Source organism: Momordica charantia (assembly GCF_013281855.1).
Source record: "Momordica charantia cultivar OHB3-1 chromosome 10 unlocalized genomic scaffold, Mcharantia_2.0 BLBB01000010.1, whole genome shotgun sequence".
Lineage (NCBI taxonomy): Eukaryota > Viridiplantae > Streptophyta > Magnoliopsida > Cucurbitales > Cucurbitaceae > Momordica > Momordica charantia.
The window spans coordinates 4,725,259-4,747,652 of record NW_028275158.1 but is presented as its reverse complement, the minus strand read 5'-3'; the positions used below and the strand labels follow the sequence as shown (position 1 = coordinate 4,747,652).

Sequence of the window (22,394 nt, the reverse complement as noted above, 5' to 3'; positions counted from 1 at the left end):
AGATACTATTATTTCCATAGCTTTTTTATATGATATGAACTAAACTGATAGATCAAATTATTCTTACATGATTACAAAGATTCTTCAACCAAAATTGTTAAATAGTTACCTACAAAATTTAGGATCATGAGAAGAAAAAATAGCTCAAGTAATAAAATATCATTATAAGAAAAATTTATTGAATGAGGTTGTCACGATATAGTTGCCTTCTAATAATTACTCGGAGTTGATTCTGAAATTTCTATGCACCTAATAATCCCTTTATATAAATTCAAAATATTTTTATATTTTCTCTCTCATAAATTCAACAGTGTAAAATTGTCAGCTACATTGTGGCAATCTCCTCTAATAATTTTTGAACTCATAACTAAAAATTACGGTCTATATAATAACATACATTATAGTTAACGTCAAAACGTAATTTAATTTAAATCTTAGTTTCCTCAGTCACGATCAAATATTTAAGAATCGAATTAGAAACTATACAAATTTTGATATAGACCATAGTCATAAATCATAATAAATCAATCTTATTTTATTCCCATCTTAAAAATAAAATTTTGCACGAGTCAAGGAACCCCACGTGTTACAACAATGCCTTTGTCCCTCGCCTTCCTCGAAAGCCGCGGTTTTTTCAAACCAATGCGCTGCGCCGACGTCGTTTTTCCTACGTGGCTCGATTTTAGCCCTTCTAGTTCTCCCCACGTGCGCACCTCCTCGAACTACGCTGTTTTCTCAATATCCTCCAAAATTCATGTTTTTTTTCTCTCTCGCTCCCTCTTTCACACGTGTAAAATTCATTTAATAAATTTCTTTCGACAACCTTGAAATATTAAATAATTTATTTAATTTTCTCATCTTCAAAGTTCAAACCAAAAAATTTGACTTTTTTGATACGTGCATATCCAAACTTGGGAACTATAATTGTGGGATGCTTCGAATCACCCACACTTCGTAAATCACACGGCCTTTCCCCTACGCATATGGCCCATCCAAACCGACCTTAGTAAAAATTTTATTTTTGTTAAATATATAGTTTTTTTCCTTTTAATTTATGTCAATCTACATTTTAAAATATCACGTGAAAGTTATCTAATAGTATATCGTCATTTTATTTAGTACAATTCTTTTAACTAGTGGATGAATGTCTCAGTAAAACGATATTATGTTTTTTTTTCGTTTCTAAAGTTGGTTTTTTATATATGAATGGTAATTATGCATTGTGGTACTAATCAAATATATTGTTATGAGTAAGAGATTTATAACATATATGAAGGGTATGTAAATGGTTAGATATCTATATATATATATAATGGTTTTTTTTTTTTTTTTTGAGAAATAATGATTTCCCCTTAATAATTTTGTGGTTTGAATTTAATCATTTGATATTTTTATTTTTACTTGACATGTTGTATGAGGATGTGATAGAAAGAGGCAACTGAATCAATAACCATTTTAACCAGTCCACGAACGTTTTAAAAAGATTAAACCGGACATTAGAGATTAAAATGATAATTAAACCCAAAAAAAGAGGAAGTATTCTAAAGTCAAAACGCCACTTAATTTAACATTTAATGAGGTAAAGATAAAATTAAAAAACAAGACCGACATTTAAGAAAAAAAATTATATATTTAACCTATTCACACGACACTCTGTCTCTGTTTTCTCCCTCTTTTTATATCCCACCCACCAATTCTCGTCCCCAAAGGGAAAAAAAAAAGTTCACAACTCAGAGAGAGAGAGAGAAATTGAAGAACAATGGGAAAATTCGAATCGGCGAAAGAATGCAAGCGGCACCCAAATCACAATCTTTTACCCGGAATTTGCCCCTCATGTCTCCGGGAAAGACTTCTCCAATTCCAATTCCACCAATCTTCTTCCACGACTTCCGGTTCTGTTTCCTCCTCAATTCACAGCTTCTCCTCTTCCTCCGAATTCTTCTTCTCCGGCGAGTCCCCACGGCAGCGCCGCCACCGGAGGAACGCCTCCGAGCTGGTCACGGGCCCGGCGGCCGAGAAGCTGAAGAAGAGCGGCTCGATTGGGGTGGAGGCCGGCGGCGGAGGGAAGAAGAAGGCTGGGTTCTGGTCCAAGTTGCTGCTCCGGCCCAAGGCCCTGTATTTTCATTCGCAACCCAAAGTTTCGAGGGAAATTGTGGGATGAATTGAGTGATTCTGTAAAAGTATTTATGAAGATCAATGAATTATTAGATCTTTTTTTTTTTTTTTCTCTTTTGTGTTCGTTGATCTTCTGATTGCTTCATATGCTTGATTCAATTTGAGATTTACAGATTTTTGTTTGAAATTTTGGGTTGAATTGAAAGAGTTTGTTTGGAGGTAACAAAACTGGAAAATTCAACGGAATTCTCAATCAATCGCAATCGGGGTTTTGGCAGTTCAACAAGGCTATGCGAAGGAGTCAATATTTATTAATGCATTTCCCCACCAAATTTTGTTTCTTTTTTATTTATTTATTTATTATTCTTTTAGGGTTTTGAAGGAATCGAAGACTCAAAACAGGGAGTTGTGGCTAACAGCTTTTATTTATTTTAAATTCTTTTTTGTTTTCTAATATTAATTTATTAGACAAGTTAAAGACTTATATAACGAAACTTTCATTTTACATTTTACTTTTTTGGCTTTGATCCTCTATCCTATATGTTATAAAAATAGATTTTGATTTTACTTTTTTTTATCTTTACGACTATCTGTTTAGCAACGGATTGAAATTGAAATTAAATTTAAAATATTGGTCAGTATTTAGTAATACATTTGTAAATTAGTGGTAGTTTACCACTAAATATTTAGTTGAATCTAAAATATTATTAATTAGCTTATTAAAGAATATGTTACTGATTTTGTATAATAATTATTTTATAATATTATATAATTTATATTATATTATGTTTATGGTTTTAATTTCAACAAAAATGAAACTAGTTTATTTTTTTTAATGTGATTAGTCAACATTTTAAAGTTTTAAATTTAAAATCTGAAAACACGGAAAATTTAAAATGAAAAGAAAATATTGAATTCATTTGATTCAATAAATTAAAAAATAAGAAACATAATCTTAGATGTCATACCAAACACGCCATAAATTATTCAAATCGAAATTAAATTTGGTAAAATTAAATTGGAAAAAGAAAAAGAAAAAGTAAACTTTGCAGGACGTGTGGTCTGTTTGAGCAATTTTTTAGTTGGATGGTAAATTGAACTTTCTTCTTTTCGCAAGTTGGGGAACTTTGTATGGCTTGGTGGTCAAGTTCAAGTTTCAATTATGATCATCCTCGAGAGTAGAGTTCACAATTAACAATTTCTATACCTATCTCTTCTATAATATTGGAAAACTATTCTCTTTTAAAGGTAACCCAGTGTTCGTCGTGCTTTGTAGGTATCATCTTTGGCTCTCATCAAATGGCTCACCGTCTTAAAAGTTAGCTCGAGTCCTGCTTAGACCAGGGATGTTCATGGGGTGGGACGAGAATGAAAAATTTTCCCTTTTTTTTTTAATTTTTAAAAACTATTTCTCAATTAAGTAATTCTTTAAACAAAAATTCTTACTAATGGTTTAATTTTCTAGGATAAAACTTTATGTACATGTTTAATCCTTTCATATATATATATATAGAATCATAGATTTTTTTTAACGTGTATATGTATATATATTAAAAAAAGTGTGGTAGAGTGGAGAATGGGAAACGTGTTTAACATATATGTATATATGTATATATGGAGAACGTGTTCCCAATCCCTGTTTAGATAACGAGGAAAAAACTTCCCCATCTCTATCCAGAAAATCTAAATGGGAATTTCCCACCTCGTTTCGAGTGGGTCTCCCAAAAACCCCATCCATACGAAAAAACGGATGTTCCTGGTCTAGACTAAATTCAGGCTCGATTTAAAATTAATGATCAATATGTTCTAAATCGTTTTATGTATTGAATTATATATTCTCATCCCTTTTTCAATTTGAATTTACCAATCATAAGCATATTGGGGTAGTCAATTGGGCTAGCCTGGAAGGCCCAACCTATATATACCTTTCTAAACTGTTTCCTAAAAATAAAATTTTTAATTTTATATGTTATATAAATATTCTAAAAATAACTAGTTTCTAACTGATCACAATATTAGAAAGTTAAAAGCTAATTAAAGAAAATCTTAAGAAATAAAAGACAACTTTTTCAAACAACAATTATCCAAAAACTTTTCAAATATAATTTAACCGAAGATATCAAACCAATAAGTTTTAATAAAATTTGGTTTAAGAATCTAAAAGAATAAATTTTAATGTAGGCATGGGATCTTCCAATCAATTAAAAATGCAGAACCTTAGATTTTATTTGGCTTCTAAGCCTCGCCAAGATTAATATCTCCTCCTCCTCCAATGTAGCTCCTATCACAAGATATCCCTGTTTTACTAATGGATATCTTTTTACATATTCAGATTGGCTTAAACTTATAAGATCTTCATCTTTATCCATATGAACTCAATTTTTCTTTACCCATAAAATATAGAACTATTCTTACAGAGTCTAAATTCATCTCAAATTCTCATAGAAATTAGGTTTCATTTTAATCATAACTCTTATTAATTAAGACAATTCTCTTTTCGACCCTTTTTTTTTTTATCATCGCCAACCTGATGGTAAGAATCGCTCAAACAAACAAATCTTTGCCCAAGCAATGGTTCGTAAGTAATTTAGAAAGGCTATAGAATAGAATGGAGCCCAAAGGCAAAGTTCCAAGGGTAGAAGTTTTGTACTTTCAACATCATCATCATTAGGGAAGGCCCTCTTCTCTTCTTTCTTTTTGGTGTTGTGGTTCAAAATTCATAATATTTTTTGACCCTCAAATTGGATAAAAACAATGAGAAGGCTTCCTCTTCCCACTTCCAACTTTCCCTTTTGGAGGCCCATCGGATCCTTTCATTTTGGCATCTCTTTGCCTTTTTCCTCTCTCTCTTTTCTTTTCCAAACTTCAACTCTCCCCCCTTTTCTTTTCTCTTTTGCAATCATTTCGCCACACGTGGCCAAATCTTCATCTTCGACTTCAACTTCAGCTTTCTTATCCCTTGTTTACCCATTCTCTATTAAGTTTTTGGAAAATATTTAGGTGTTTGTCAATCTAAATTCATCTTGATTTATCGTGGACAATTGACGTTTGAAGTCACATGTAATAATGAAAGTATCGATTGAGTTTCAAAATGAATTTAGACTTTTGTTAAATGATTGATAAAAATGAATTTCAGTTACTCTAGTTTTTTATATGATTTAAAGCGGTAAAGTTATAATATTTCAAAGTCAGAGAGAATAGAAGAAAATCATTGAAAGTTGGGGCAATAAAGATAAATGAGAATGTGAGTAGGTAAACATTAATCAATTTAAAAGTTTGAGAAATTTGTGGTGGCCGGTGGGTAACTTTTTTTCTTTATTGGATTTTTTAAATATGGTAAGTTAAGATGATTTAAAGTTAGTTTTTTTTTTTTTTTTTTTTGTAAAAAAAAAAGTTGGTTTTTTAAAGTCAATATACCAACCAATCAATTATATTAACGATATTTGAATGGCTCATTTGATAATCCATTTTTATTTTTCTATTTCTAAACTCCACAGTTTAGCTATTTTTCTACTTTTATAGTTGGATTTGTTATTTCTTAATTCTATACCTTAATAAGGTAATTTCTATCATCCTACATAGAATTTTAAATATCAAATTAATTTATTTTAATCGCTAATTAAATTTTAAAAATAGAAAAAAAGAAATACATGGACTTTATATTTATATACCTATATTTAACAAGTAAAGTAAAGAATAAGGAAGTTGTAATGAGAGTTGTAGCTTTAGCTAAATCCATGTTTGAGTTTGTTTTAGAAAATGGGATTGAATAATAATGCCAACAAAATAGACATGAAAACAAAACATGTCTCTTCTACACGAAATAATGCTGAGTTTTGTCAAATAAAAATGTCAATTATTCAAATCTTCAAGAAATCTCAAATTATTGATGGGCAATCATACCATAATAATTTTTGGACTATTTGGATATGTTTTACTGAAATCACTCCTTTCTTGTTTTCTTTAATTTGTCATCATGGTTAACATAATGGAAGTTCTTCCACCTTTTAAGCTTAAAAAAACAATTCCTTTAATATTACAAATCTCTCTATCTTTACCTTTACCTTTAAAAAATTATTGTTTGAAAATATTTCTACATTAATTCATACGAATATGAGTATAACTCAATAGTTAGAGTATCTCTGCTTCTATTAAGTTTAGTTGATTAAAGTCTCTTTTTTTCTTTTATTTTTGGAGAAAATTAAGATGCCTATATATAGGCCTCTTCTTAGGTTGAAATATGGATGATTGAAAATTAGCATTTTAAGCTTTTTCTTCTTTGCTCTAGATATTTGGTGTCAAGTGAGCTAGTTGCACAAATCTTTTTGAAACATGCAAGTTTAGATTGGTCTTCAAACTTGTGGAGCGTTATATTTTGGATCTAGAACAAGTTCTCCCCATCTAAAATCTCGGCCTTCAAGGTAAGTTTATTCTTCTTCATCTTGAGCGATTCTTTGTGTGTATTTTAGGTGTTATTGTCATGTGTGTTTAGGAGATGCATGTTTGTTCTTATCAGAGTTGTCTAGGCCACTGGCGGTAGAGTTGAGTACATCATCGGTAATACAATTTTTTTTTAAAAAAATGGACTCATAAAGTTTTATGATTGAAATGAATATAGCATTTAGATCAATTTAATTGGGTCCAAATAATATTTTAGTATTTTGAACTTTGAGTGTTCTCATAAAGTAATTTTAAATATTTAGTTCATAAAATTTTGACAATACTCATTTCACTCCTTACCAACCAATTTTCATTAGGTAACTTAATAGAAACCAAGCACAAAGTCACATGTAATTAGATCAAAGTGTTAGGTGTCAAAAAATGGAACAAAATTTTGTTTGTTAAATGATTAACAAATTGACATTTTTTAAAATAAAAAAAAAAGTAAAACAAAACTATTAAAAATGGAAAGATTAGGGAGTTTAAGATGAAAAAAGAATTTGAATATTATTTTTTCCAATAACATAGAAGGGAATATTATTATTGGGGTTGGTATGTGAAAATTGAGAAGAGAATGAAATTAATTAGGAGGGTGGTGATGATTTAAGATGTCCCACACAAAGGATACAAATTTGGAGAGTAGAGAAAAAGCTTCCACCTAATAAAGTGGAAGAAAATGACACCTCCATAAATTGACAAACCTCATGGACCTTCTATTTATTATTATTATTTTTTTTAAGATCTAAACACCATAAAGCAATACCCATTTCTTTTCTCTCTCTGAATTACTTGATTTTAAATTCATTAACTACTAATAAATTCCTTATATCTACATTGATTATGTTTTTGGCTCTTATAATTAATGTTCTGTTACTAAATTTTTGCAAGAATTTGTTTATTTCAAGTGGAATCAAGAAAAAATTCCCTACTTAATTAGTGGATTTAAATTTCTAACTTTTTATTTTATCGAATTAAATCCTAAACTTAAACAAGTATTTGAGATTAATACTTATTTGAAACTAAATTTAAAAATATCTTACAAATTAATTAATGAATTACTAAAAAAACACTCCAACAACTAAGCCACATGGATACTCAAACCCAACAATAAAAATACCCTAGCTTAGACTCAAAATCGAGTGGTGGAAAAAAAAAGATACTCTAATTTAGTAATATTATATGACCTATACGTCCGAAAAAAAAAGTAATTTATCCTTGTCCAACCGTAATAATATTGCTTATAACTAACCATAAACTAAAAAATAAAAAATAGACGTATTACTCATTAAAATTTAGAGTTTAGCTTTACAAAATTAGAAGTTGTAGTGGCAAATTTAACCCGTCAATCAGTATAATAAGAAAAGAATCCCATGACTACCTTCATTCACATTAGAAGAAGATGAACTTTGTTTGGAAGAATCTTAATGGGGATGAGTGGTGTGAGGAAAAGAAAAATGTTATTCTTAGCTTTATTAAAAGTCAACCTAAGATAATAATTAGCTTTAATGACTGCAGAAGCATTATTAACTAAATTAAAGTAGATCCTTTTAATGCCCATTGGCCAATGTCAACAAAAAAAAAAAAATGATTCTCTCTACTCGTGGAAAAATATAAATGTCTTTTCCCTCTGTATGGGCTCTTTTTTTTGGTGTTACTTCCTCTTTAGTATTTTTTTCCTTATTAAATAAATTTAGCTTATAGTTAATTTCATATATGTGTGACAGAAATTTAAGAATTAGTAAATGTAACTTATTCTCTAAGTATCACGTAAACTTATTTTGTCAAACCACTACAATATAATAAATGAGTATAATTTATACCTTTTATAATGGTTTCAAATTATTCTTACAATTAACTTTAGTATAATTCAATTCGTTAAAATATATATTATTGATCGAAAGGTCGAAAATTTTAACTTCTACCCTAGAAGATCCAAGATTGTGAATTTAAAAAAAAAAAAAAAATACAGAGTGGACTATGGATTGAACTCAAAACATTGGAGTGTAGTTTGCAATTATCTACTATATTTAATAATTAATGTGAAAAGACCCAAAGTTTAAAAAGTCATTTATGTTGAAAAAAAGGCTCAATTGATATTCCTTTTCTATATATATATAGACATATATATGTCCTATCATTTGATAGATAAAATTGTACAAAGTTGACTTATCTTCAAAAGATTTTCTTCAATTAATAAGAGGGGAATTATTATTTTCATCACTTTTGTCGTCGTCACTCTTGATCTAGGATTCTTATGGTTTTTATTAAAGAAATTTTACAAAAACCTATTATTAGGTCCTAACTCGTGGTCATTAATTCCACAATAACATGTTTTATGGCTCAATGACACAATCAACCTAGAAAGTTCAATTTGCACAAAATATAAAATCAAATTCATAGGTAGAAAATAGAATTGCCTAGATCTAAAATATAGATTGATAACTATACCACTCCGTTTAATGTCTTTTTAACAAGTAGAAAGAAGAGAGGGAATATAGTTTTTTTCTTCAATAAATAGCTTTTAGTGATGGCGACAAGAAAAATGAGGAGGTAAATATTATTCTTTAGAATAATTCTCAACACTATGCAAACACAATCTGAGAGTGCGATCCTATTATTATTATTTTTTTTTATGAAGACATAGTATATTGGTAACATAACTTTTACTAAATAACGTTAACTCTAGGCGGTTAATTTTTTAGAATTAGTAGGTTGGCGTATACTCAATGACGTGGATTTATGAATTTGAAGTTTATGATCCATAATTAAGATCACTTAATGCTGTTTATACAATATTATATTTATAATTAATCTTTAAATTGTTACGTGTTGATGATCTCACATTAAAAAGAAAAGAGATCTTACGTAAATTTATAATAGTCATGAGTTACTCTTCTTATTGTCAAGATGGAATCTCATGAATATTAATATAGTATCAGAGCTAAAAATTACAACTAATCGACTTAATATTGACATGCAGGTATAATTGAATATTATTTAAAAATAGAATAAACTTGAAAGCTGAGATCCTTGTTATTCACTTCCCAAATCATTAGAGGCATTACCAAGTCAAATCTTCCACGTGGCAATGTCCAATATGAATGGTTCATTTCCATCCTTTTTTTTTTCTCTTTTCCAATTATTGTATATTCTCGTCAACAACTACCCAATTGTTTTTTATTATTTGCCGACCAATAAGAATAATAACCTTTTCCTTTTTCTTTTTATAAATATACAAAATGGAGAATGTGTAATGTAACGCAGCGTTTGGTGGCTGACTCCTCAAAATTTAAATTTTAAGTTGTTAAAATATGCTGTCAACCAAACAGGTCATAATTACCCACTCTCAAATATGATAAAATAATTAAAATATACCCAACCATAATGTATTATTTAATTGCATTTCATTTTGTATATTATTTATTGATCGATTTGGTTTTTGGAAAAAATAATTCTAAAGAACACGAAAACGACATTGTTATTGTGAGTTGTGACGCTTACCTGCATGCATGCCAGAGCGCTTTCTTCTGGTTTCATTCATTTATTCCTTTTTTCTCTCTCTCTCTCTCTCTTTTTGGTGATATCTATTCCATTGTTTTTTAATATATTAGATTATAAGTTAATTTAATCTTTAAAACCCCTTAAGTTTTTATTCTAATTTTAATAAGTTTCCATTAATTGTTAATTAAATGTTGATGTAGCAAATTAATTAGACTAATTTCTCATTGATTTTCGTTGATGCTGATTTCTGATCCAGTGCTGAATAGGTGTCACGTAGGCTTTCATTTCTTAATCCATGTTGCTCAAGCTTGACATGCGCACATAAACCTAGTATCGATATGGTGCTCCCGAATGTATCTGATGTTTAGATGAGAGTAAAAATGTATGAAACATGTAATATAATTATAAGAATATCAGTTTGTGGAGAGAGAAAGGAATTTGTGTATGAGTTTTGCAAACCTTTATTCAGGTTCAACTGTTGCTTTTATATTTAGAAAGAGAAAGGAAGAGAATCGGGAGGGAGAGTCCATCTAGGAAATATGGAGACCCTCGACATTCTGCATTCCCCTGATTTTTAAGAGTCGTGTGTTGCTACTAAGGACAGCGGATTGACATGTTGTCAGGCGCGCCGCAGGTTTTAAGTGACAGGCTTTGTAATTATATCTCGTACGACGGTACGCTCGACATTCTCCTTTTATTAGGTTCGCAATCTTCACGTGTTTCTCCCTTCTCCTAAGATCATATGACGTTCTAAATTCACCCCTCAATAATTTCGATTTGCATTGACAACATTGGTCAGTATAAAATAGTCTAAAATGAACTTTTTATACTTGTCCCATAAAAAATTTTGGCGCATTATTCTTTCTTATTTTATTCAATGGCTAACTAGTTTGTGGATAAATTTTCTAAATACTTCCTTACTTCATGCTCTTCCTCGGTTTATACTACAAATTTTTCTAATGACAAATAATCTCTGATGTTGATGCGTGGATTTCGGTCCTCCGGTTCTCCTCCTCGCACCCACCAAACTTGTTGCCGGGACTAGTACCTGCAAAACCAAATCGAGCTAAACCGGTGTGACTCTAGTCACACGGGCTCCGATGCTTAAGTTAGTAAGAGAACAAGGTAAATGTAGTCACTTCTTCGCACCCCCTTACCTCTAAGGTCGGATCGCTACTTATAGCGTGGAGTTGTTCCAGAACTTTCCATAGCTAACCCTAATTCACCGTTGCAGGGCCTGGGTGGAATCGTCGATTGAAGATTGGGGATCGTTGGCTGGGCCGTGGGCCGAGCCCCGGGTCTGGACCGAGGCCCGGGTCGGGGCCGAGCACCGGGTCGAGATCGAGCACTGGGTCGGGGCCGAGCATCGGGTCGGGACCGAGCCCTCTCGGCCCGATTAGTTCTCCGCCAGTCGCTTTCCTCGCTATTTGCCCCGGCATTAGGTCGTTCTTTGGGCCGGTCTCCCCCAATCAATGATCTCAGACTTCAACTCCTTGTCCCGTTTCGGGTCGTTTTTGTTCTCCATAACATCTGAAAACCAATTTTTACACGACATCCATTTACCACCCTTATTTTTAGATAAACAAAGGAAAATATTAAGATATCCCCATTATTCCAAAAAAATTAAAATATTAGTTTTAATGGCTAGCGGAAAAATATTAGATATAATCACTGTTGATTCTAGCTAATACAATCTCAAATATATTATTCATCCAACCTCTCTTCCTTTAATTCAGAGAAATCCTCCTTTCGCCTTTTAAAAAGGATGGTAAACTTTAATATGATTAATATTTATGATTATCTAAACATAATTCAATGGATTAAGGCATCAATCTATTAAAATAGGTAAAAAGGTGGTTGTTTACATTCCCCAATTTTGTCTCTTACCCAATTTGAATTTATTTTGAAATCATATTTCAACCAATAATTTATGTCCAATTCTCGATAATTAAGATCGTTTTCTTTGGGACCATTAATTTCTCCCTAACCATAGGAATGTCTACTTTGTGCCAGCTGCATAAATAATCCAAAGTCGTAGAAAAAGGTTCACATTAATGGAGCTAATCTATTAGGATATCTTCTATTTACACTACAAGAAACGAATTGTAATATCTTATCGTTGACTTTTAAAATTAAAGCCTTAATTCACAACTCTATTATAACTCTCGTTTTCCCTGCAATACAATGAGCAATATAAATGTTCATCTATAATTTTTTTTTTCTTTTCCCAAGCGTTAATTCTTTTTCCTGATGAGGCGATACCATTTCAGGACATCCATCCAATACACTCTTTTAATTTCGATCTTGTACTGACGGTACAAATGAAGGAAGGAACCATGGAAAAAATTAGGGGCACCACAATCGATAAACTGGAGTTAACGGCAGGTGCAATAGAGAACTCTGGTATACTGTACTAATATGTGTAGGTCCCCTTAATTCGAGCGAGATTGTCATGGCCCAAAATATGAAAAGAAAAATTGTAGGAGGAAGATGACACCTCCCTCTTCAAATTGTATTTTTGGACCTGTCAAAATAAGATTGATCAAATTTAAAAGCTATTATATGTTTGGGAGTAATATAATAATTCTTTTAAAAAAACTCAAAATCACCTCATTTCACGCAATATCTACATGTCCACTTCGATTTTTTTTCTTAAAGAACGATAAAGCATGTTAAATGTGTACTTAAAGTCATGTCATTCATTCTCATATGTTCATTCATCAATATTGACGATAAAATATTGATACATATAGAAATAATTAATCTTTTTAAAGTTCAAGAAGTAAAATTATCTCTTGAAAATTATAGGACTAGGTGGTTGTCCCGTGAGATTAATCGACGTGCGTGTAAGCTGATTCAGACGCAGCCAGCACTTGCACCTTGTTCTTCTAATAATAAAGAGCAATCATCATCTTTATCTCAACTTATAAAATAATAATAATAATAATAATAATAATAATCTCTTGAAAGTTAAAAGAAAAATAATAATAAACATCCAAATGAGATCTAAAACTTTCTTTTTGCCTCAATGAGTTTGGACTGAGATCCATAGAGAATATTAAATAATTAAATAATATGAATTGTATATAAAAAAAACCAATATTATATAATCTAATAGCCGTATAAAAATATGTGATGTAAGATAAATAAATAAAATTAGGTTTCCCAGTCTTGTTCATCGACGAGCTCGTGCAAACCATTCTTCAGATTCATTCCCTCGCCTAAGAATGTCTAACATCTATTAAATATTATCTCAATATTTTTACTTTCAATAAATTCTTTACGATTTAAATATACTCCTAATTTCTTTTTTAGTTTTCTAATATTTATCCGAAATTCCGCCCTTCTTTCGAGACTATTAACAATATTTATAAATATAAATATATATTTTTTTTCTGAAAAGAATATTTATAAATATTTATATTGTTAATTTCATTTCCATACATAACTTAACGAACTCAATGTCTATAAATAATATTTTTTGCCACTACATAACTCAATGCTTCAAAATATTAACATCCATCACCGCTTGTTATAATTATAAAAAAAATGCCAACATTAATATATCTTAGTAGTTACGAAGTTTTTTTTTTCATTGTATACAGAGAAAGGTTAGAAAAATTCACAATCATGTTTATTGTAGGTTCGATAGAAAATATATATGTAAAAGATAAAATTGAAAATTTAGTGTAAATCTTAATCGATTTTAGTTATTGGCATCACTAACATTTTTTTCAACGGTTAAAAGTTCAAATTTTGTAGTTACATTTTCAACCTCTAGACTTTAATATTATTTTTAAATTAGTCTCTATATTTGAAAAAATGACAAATTTTCTGATAAACTTAGCATAAGAATGAAGATCAAATGTTTTTTTAATATAACATGTAGGGTGGGGACTCAAATTCACAATTATTGGAGATATATACAAAGTACCACCTAGCTATACTCGTTTTGGTATGGAGATCCAAATTTTAAAACAATACATACCAAATGGATTATTATTATAATTTTTTTTTGAGAAAAAAAGATATTTCATTGAGGCATAAAGATTGAAATTACAATTATATTTAGTAAAGGAAAGAAGAAAAAGAAAAGAAAAGAAAAAATTGTGACACATGTACTGAGTTGACTCGTTAGAGAAAATGGAGAGAGACGTGGGAAATAGTAGGCCCAAAAATCCGGTTCAGTAAATGACCGTTGGATCAAAACCTGCATGGCTATCAATCAACAGCCAGGATTGGAGATGACATAATATAATGTGAAGGCACAAAAAACACCTCCCCCACCCCCACTGCACTTCCGCACTTCTCTCATCCTTCTCCTTTCTCCGCCATAGCCGCCAAATTCCTGCCATTGCCGGCCCCTCTCCGCCGCCTCTGCAACCCCTTTTTGCCGGATTTCAAATCCAAATTCAGTTTCAGACGACGTAGCAAAAGTGGACGAATTCTACAGAGCATGAGAAAAAGTGTTTCGATTTATGACGCCACAATAAGACCAAACTCCACACGAGTCCCAAGCAAAAAAGTCCAACAGCTTCTCTCTGTTTCTCTGAATCGTATGAGCTCATAGGCATACGCGCTCTCTCTCTCTCTCTCTCAGGAAGCTCTCTTTCTTTCTTTTTCTCTGATAGCTAGCTTTGCGGTTTCGATTGTTCCGTTTTGTTCGATGAGAGCCGGAGATTGCGACTGCCGGTCTGGGAATTGAGGGCCTCCGGAATGACCGACTACGACTCTGTAGCGAAGACCTTCCGAGCTCTGGTGGATAGCGCGAACCGGAAGTTCGCTAGGGTCCAGGACGTCCCGGCTTACGGACGTGTGGACAACCACCACTATTTCCATAAGGTTTTCAAGGCTTTTATGCGTCTCTGGAAGTTTCAGCAGGAATTCCGCACGAAGCTCGTTGAATCTGGTCTTAACCGCTGGGAAATTGGCGAGATCGCTAGCCGGATCGGTCAGCTTTACTTTGGGCATTACTTGAGAACCAGCGAGGCCAGGTTTTTGATTGAAGCTTATGTGTTCTACGAAGCGATTCTTAATCGAAGCTATTTTGAGGGATCGAAGAATTCGAGGAAGGATCTGGGAGCAAGGTTCAAGGAACTGAGGTTTTACGCCAGGTTTTTGCAGGTTTCATTGTTTTTGAATCGTACGGACACAGTTCAGGTCCTCGCAGAACGATTGAAGGCTCTGGTGGACGATAGCAAGGCCGTTTTTCTGGTAATTTCTCATTTCCCAGTTAATTAACTGGTTTTTTTTTTTTTTTTTGGATTATGTTAAATATTTCTAGTTTGCTGAGAGAATTTTTTTTGACGACTTGTTTATTTATTTATTTTGTTTGTTGGTGAAAATGATATATTTTTTCTTACACGATCCAGCTTCTTTTTTCTTCGTTTGGCTTCTGATAGAATGCTGTGTAGACCTTGTAGAGCATAGATTGTTCGGTTTTTTTTTCCTTTATCATAATTATAAATAATATTTGAAAACTCAATTGTCTTCTCGTTGAATTTGAAGAGCAAATTTATATTTGTTTCCCTTTCTTTTGGTTTCTTCTCAGCAGTCTAACCCAACATAGTATAGAAACATTTATGATGTTCTTACACTATTTGGCATTTTTATGTCCTAGAGATAATTTAAATATTAAAGGGTCGTATTTACTCACGCTCGCAACAAATGCGATCAGTGGAGAGTTTTTAATTTCTTTTTTCCTTTTTGGCTGGCTTGTGGGCGGCTTTGAAATTTAAATTGCTAATATAAGATGTTTGGGAGATTTTCTTATTTTGACCGCGGAGATCATTATGAGGTCTGCTATGCACTCTTTTCAATCTTGTATTGACTGGACACGGAACACCAACTCAATCTCGATGGAAAAAGAACAAACTTATTGTAACTACATCGATGGTTTGCTGTATTTAACATTGGTCCGGATCTCGTTCTTTTGAGCACTTTCTGGATTTAAATGTGGATGATGTTCATAATTCACAGAGATACATGTGCAATATTTGAAGAATGGAAATGATTTTAACATCCCTGCTTGATCCGATAAATGAGACTTTTTTTATTTCACTTTCTCTGGTTAGAAAGCATAATATATATCTTGACTAGAAAAGTGTTCAAACTTAAAAGTACATCAATACAGCTATTCACTTGCATAACTGAGGCATTTACACTATTGCTTCCAGGGTACTGACTTTAAAGAATGGAGGCTAGTTGTACAGGAAATTTTCTGCTTCATGAAAGTAGCAACAGTCTCAATGAATGTCAGACCTTTGCGTTACTCTGCTCTGTTTGATTCCCATCCGTCATCCCTTCCGTTTGTGGCTCGTTTCCATGCAAAGAGGGTTCTTAAATTCCGAGATGCTGTTCTGACAAGCTACCACCGACATGAGGTGAATTAATTATCTACTTTTTTTTTGTCTGCCGCAAGAGTATATATTTTAATCTTGAATGAGAAGAATGTTCATAAGTTTTCCTGACTTCATGCACTATTACTTTCAGGTTAAATTTGCGGAAATTACTTTGGACACTTACAGAATGCTGCAATGTCTAGAATGGGAGCCTGGTTTCTTCTTCCAAAAGCATCCAGTTGAACCAAATGAAAATGGTGCTACCATTGATCATTCTGGGGCGTCTGGAATAATTGATATTAACTTAGCTACAGATATTTCCGATCCATCTTTACCTCCAAATCCAAAGAAAGCCATTCTCTATCGGCCTTCTGTGACTCATTTGATAGCTGTAAGTTTTGACTTATTCATGAAATTGTTACTGCTTCAGTTTCATGGCAGAGTTTTTAGGCTGATTCAATTTATAGGCTTTTCTCCATTGTTCAGTAGGTGATTTCTGCATTTTATTTCCTTGGATGCTCTGATCTCCAGATATTGTCTTATTACTGTCTGAATTCGTTACGGAGTTATGCCTTATAGATTGTCACGTGTGATATAGTGCCCTGAAGCCTGAATTGGTTCTGCTTGGAATTATTTGCTTGGATTAGCTTCGCATGTGACCTAATAATGATAGGAACTGATGCATATTACTAAAGCAGAGGAAAATACAATGGTTGATAGAATCTAGAGATGGATATTTCTCCTACAGTTCTGTACCCAAACATTTACCTACCTCACTCACTTTCCTCTTCTCTTATTTATGGTTTCTGGCAATTTACAGTTCCCTCTAATAAACGTAACAAACTCCTTCTGTCCCACATAATTACCCGTATACTGTACCAACTAACTCTCATCGCCTCATGTTAATTAAACTACAATTCTTATCATTATCCCCTGTCCCAGTACCACCTTGTCCTCAAGAGGATGAATACAGAACTAAGATATGCTAAATCTCCTCATAGTGCCTGTTGTGACTTCAGCTATCCAACGTCAGAGAGAGAAATCACCATTTCTTTCCCATAAAATTCTGCTTCGTTGTTTGTTGAGCTGCAGCCTGCAAGGGGAAGTATCAACAGCTCCTTCAGTGTGTGCCGCACATTACTCAGTCATCTTCACACTTTTGGAAGGTATCCAAGAGTGTCTTAGCCTGTGCTTCTCCTCTAATTTCACATCCTCAGTTATTGGACTTCTGGTTGAAAATTACCTCTAATAAAATCATACAAACTGCATTGAGCCCCAACTCTTCTTCATAGCTAATCCACATACTAACCTATCTTCATGCTCAAACTCCAATGCCTATCACCACCTGCTTCTAGGTATCACCTTGTGCTCTGGATGATGAAAACAAAACTTGGATATGCTCAATCTTCTTAGCGGCCATTGTGACTTCAGCTGTTCAGAGCAAGAGAGAACATTTTTTTTTTTTTTTTTTTTTATAATTTCTGCTTTGATAGCCATAGTACTTTACACCCTCTAACCACAGCGTTGTAATGCCTGACATGGAAAGGTTGATATGATAGCAGTGGCCTCCACGTTTGCAAAAAAAAGTATACCAGCTTCTTTAGAGTACACTTACATTTCTCAATCATTTTTTTTCACTTATGGAAGGTAACTAACCATAGTGTTGTGGCCACTTCTCTAGGTTCCGATCCTCAACTTGGAGCTTCCTTTTCCTTACTCTGTCAAGTCTGTGTTTGAAAGTGGAAATTGGCCTTCCATTCTTTGGGTTTTGGGGTGGTGATGCACACTCCTCTTGTTGGAGTGAGTTGGGTTCTCCAAGAAATCGATGTTTTGTTGTCCAATCAAAGTAGCTGATTATTCGTGTCAGAAATAAGAACTCTCTTTTCTTGATCTGTACTTTTGACCAATATCAACTTCTGGTAAGCTCTAGTCTTAGTCCAGTCCATCCCTCATCCCACTCATGAGTTTTAGGGCCCAGAACCTTCAAACCCATGTAGTAGCATTCTGAACTATCAGCCTTTTTCTTCTCATCCACTACATGCTAACATGCTATTTTATTATTTAGCTAATACCACCAAGATTTCTGCTCACTGGTTACTGAAATCTACCCTTGAAGATTTTCTATTGGCTTGGTAGAACCACTCTGGAACTTTGTCTTATTAATATTGACCATATCATCTTCTACGCTCACTACCTTCTATAGGTGTAACTTAAAACAGGCACTCATTTGTCCATGACTGGTTCATTGCAGCCCTTGTGCTACCTTCACCATTGTTTTTTGGCCTTTTTGAACTACGCCACCCTCTTTCTAAGTGGATTCTGAGCCCTCGGTCTTCAAATTTCTTCTACTCAACTTAACCTAATTTGCAGCTTGTCAACGTTTTACTTTTGGCTTATCTCAAAGATTCGGTGAGTCAGAATAGTGGCCTATGTACCCATCGATGCCAAGCAACACAGCCTTCATTTTTATGAGCAAATAAGAAACCTCTAACAGTCTTTCAAGATCTAGATCCCCAAGAACCATTTTTCTGGTACCAATTTAATAAGAACCAATATATGTTATGCAAAGGAAAATATAAAGGTCGATAGCCTTTCTCCCAAAGTTTTACCTGAATATTTGCCTACTTCACTTCTCTCATCCCTTATTTATAAGTTATGACCGTTGGTGGTTAACAGTTCCCTCTAACAAACTCTATCTATCCCACATAACTGCCCACCTCTGTACTAATCAAACTCCAGTCCTATCAAATAATTAGCACTCCCTTTTGGAGAATTGCAAAAGATAACTTTTTGGGTTTAGATCTTTACATTATTAGTTAATTAAAACAATCAAATAAGCCATTTCTGAATCTGAACATGGAGTCTGTGGTTGCTCTACATGTTATTTTCTTTTTGTTGTCTTTTATTTGGTGAGAACTTTGAATTGAGCTTATTGGAATGTGAGCAGGTCATGGCTACAATTTGCGAGGAGCTCCTTCCAGATAGTATCATGCTGATTTATCTATCTGCAGCAGGTTAATGTCCTCTAGTCAACGATTCAAGTGAAAATGATCTGATTGCTTTATTTTCATTTTTACTATTGTCTATTGACAGTGGTGATTTAATGATACTTTGTGCAGGGAAATGCTGTCAAAACAGTGTTAATCAAATGGCAAGTCAAGGGGAATCAAGAAAATCCCTAAAAAATAAAGTAATCGCTCAGAACTCCCGAGAAAATTGTAATGCTTTGCCTGAATCCTGTAAGAGTGAGAAGGCAGGGTCAAGTGACCTTTATGACGAGTATTTGTGGTTTGGGCATAGAGGTAATGGAGGTACGGTCCTTCGATACTCTCTCACAATGGTCTTTTATTATTTATTTTTCTTCTATTTTTTAAATTTATTTTGATTAATCTCTCAATGTTCTTTGCTGTTGGAAAATGTGAATGTTCAATCATTCTAACTCTTTGTGGTTCCCAATTTCATTGATGACTTAAAAATCATTTTTGAAACGTTCAGGTCCAAACGTTCTATACCCTGGTGATATAATACCTTTTACACGTAGACCTGTTTTCTTGATAGTTGACAGTAACAACAGCCATGCATTCAAGGCAGGTTTGTCAAAACTTTTACAAGTGTTGCCAGGTCATAATGGTTTGTTTCACACAGCTATTGACAATTAAATCTCGTCTTGATAAGTGGATATTTCTCATTTTGTTCAGTATCATCATATCAGCTCTATAAATATGATTATTGAGGCTTTGAGCATGGGATGAGATAAATATGACCATCAAATGCATTAGATTGGTTTGTTTTCCTTTATAAAACGTTAGGTGTTTGAGGGAAAATATTGCAGGCAACTTTCATGTTGCATTTTCAGTATGAATCTTCTCATTTACACAAAAAAAAGCTAGTTCACCATTATCTTTCTGACAGTTTCTTCTTGATGAAATTCTGTTTCTTATATAAACAAAAAGGTTTCCTGTTGATGGACCTGTCTGGTTTAGAGTGAATTTAATGTAGTCTAAAAGATAAAACTACCAATTATCAAATATATATATATATATATATATAAATGTATATAAAATCTAAGAAGATACAATCTTCAAGAAGAAATCACTTCAATTTGGCAATTTTCTACGATGCCTTTTGCCTATGTAATGAAATTTTATTTGACCAACCATAAAGCTGGCTGGACTATCATAGAATTCACCCCATTAAATGTTCTTACCTACAAAGTACGATACTCGGTCATTACTCTCAAGTCAATCTGACTCTCACATGAACATGATATTTTATTTTCAGGTTCTACACGGTGCAGAGAGAGGAGAGACTGCCGCTATACTTCTTTCACCTCTGAGGCCTGTATTCAAGAATCCCTTAGATGTTGATACCGTTCGATCAGGAAGTCAGTTTACTTTTTTCTTGACTGCCCCTCTGCCTGCATTTTGCGAAATGGTTGGCCTGTCCCCAGCCAATTTGGATCTAGTAAGTCCATTATAAGAGTCGAGACTTTCTTGTTTTTCTTGAATTATGTTCCGGACTTTCGCCTGATTTAACTTGTTTCTACTTGTAGGATGTTTACAATGATGCTGAGACCATAATCTCCTCCGCATTTTCCGAGTGGGAAATAATTCTTTGTACATCAACTAGCTTAAATCTCGTTTGGGCCCAAGTTTTGTCTGATCATTTTTTACGCCGTCTCATTCTTAGGTATTTCTCATTCAAGTTGCTTATGTTATTTAACATGTAAGATTAATATCATACGTACTCGAACATCGCTTTGATAAAAGCCTGAGTCATGTGGAATGCTCTAACCATGGAAATGTAGTAACTTCCCTTTGTTCCATAATCTGCAGATTTGTATTCTGCCGATCCGTACTATCTTTCTTCAGTACTACAGAAGATTTCAACCTTCCTGTTTGCCTGCCTTGTCTTCCCAACTCCATTGCTTCGAATTCTGGAGTTGTCAGCTCAGTAGTCCGCCGTATCGCAAAGCACCTTAACGTTGCTGACTTGTTTAACTTCCACGAAGGATAGTAAACAATCTAGATACTGTCAAAACCCGAATTCGAGTTCAACCGCTGCCTTCAAACTCAGTTCAAAATCAAAACAATATATCGCCATTGGCCGCTTGAAGTTTAGTTACAGTAGGACAGATTGGTGTTTGTTCTGAAGAAAAAATTATGAAACACAAGTAGTGTTGTGGTGGTTGCCTTCCTTTTAATGCTTATGTGCAGCCTACTAGTTTCCTTAAGTTTCAAGGTGGGTTTACTGTTTAGTTAGATAAGAGTGTGAAAATTTATTGTAGGTTTCTTTCTGATCCTTGAAGATTCATTTTAGTTCCTATTTTCTTTCCCCTTTTTCATTTCTCTGTAAAGAAGAAAAAAGAATTGAAGCAGAGAAATTGAACTCCCAAGCCCCCCTTCCCCTCCCCTCCCAACCTGGTAAAGTCCACATCTTTCAAGTTATTTGTAGATGTGGCAAATCGGGAATGTATAATCGCTCTCCAGGACCCTTACACAAAAGTGACAAACCGCGAGAAGTTTGACTTCGTCTTTGTAACTTAAAGTTTGTTCGATATTGGAATATTTGAAGTTCATGAAGTTGTTCCAGTCGTCCAAGATTAGATCATACGATGTGGTTTACCAAAAAAGGTTCAAATCTTCGAGTGCCTATGAAGTTTTTTCTTTGTTTCGAGGGACAAAAAGTGGGTTTGAGTTTTATTTTTGTGCATGTATCTTTTAATTTTTTGGTTTATTTTAGTCTCACACTACAATCAAAACATCTATTTTGTTAGTTATACTTTGAATTTATTTTAGTTCTTGTACTTTTGGAAAATATATTTTGGTCTAGTACTAAATTATATTAAGAGTTTGCAAATAAGAACTAAATTTAGTATAGGGAATATGAAATTACATGAACTATGAACTAAGGTTGAAACTTGGAAGTAATTCAACTTAGAAGTAAATGAATATTTTAAATGCACAATCATCAAAATAGACCAAAATAAAAGTAAAA

General features: G+C 33.1%; 2 protein-coding genes across 5 annotated transcripts; both read left to right on the top strand.

Annotated features, from left to right (window-relative positions):
• Positions 1 to 1,687: 1,687 nt before the first annotated feature.
• Positions 1,688 to 2,224, top strand: LOC148208426 (uncharacterized). Its single transcript, XM_088118260.1, has one exon. The coding sequence runs from the start codon at positions 1,760 to 1,762 to the stop codon at positions 2,159 to 2,161; it is 402 nt and encodes a 133-aa protein (XP_087974386.1). The 5' UTR covers positions 1,688 to 1,759; the 3' UTR covers positions 2,162 to 2,224.
• Positions 2,225 to 14,326: 12,102 nt separating this feature from the next.
• Positions 14,327 to 21,979, top strand: LOC111008340 (signal transducer, putative (DUF3550/UPF0682)). 4 transcript variants are annotated; one of them, XM_088118871.1, is made up of 9 exons: positions 14,328 to 15,270; positions 16,233 to 16,439; positions 16,549 to 16,788; positions 19,345 to 19,411; positions 19,517 to 19,699; positions 19,893 to 19,984; positions 20,679 to 20,861; positions 20,950 to 21,086; positions 21,233 to 21,979. In XM_088118871.1, exons 1-9 carry the CDS (start codon positions 14,773 to 14,775, stop codon positions 21,411 to 21,413), a joined length of 1,788 nt encoding a protein of 595 aa, XP_087974997.1. In that variant the 5' UTR covers positions 14,328 to 14,772; the 3' UTR covers positions 21,414 to 21,979. The 4 variants fall into 4 exon arrangements, with proteins under 4 accessions (XP_087974998.1, XP_087974997.1, XP_022136688.1 ...); XM_022280996.2 differs by having other exon boundaries at positions 19,517 to 19,708; XM_088118872.1 differs by lacking the exons at positions 20,950 to 21,086; positions 21,233 to 21,979 and having other exon boundaries at positions 14,327 to 15,270; positions 19,893 to 19,988; positions 20,679 to 20,785.
• The last annotated feature ends 415 nt before the right edge of the window (positions 21,980 to 22,394 follow it).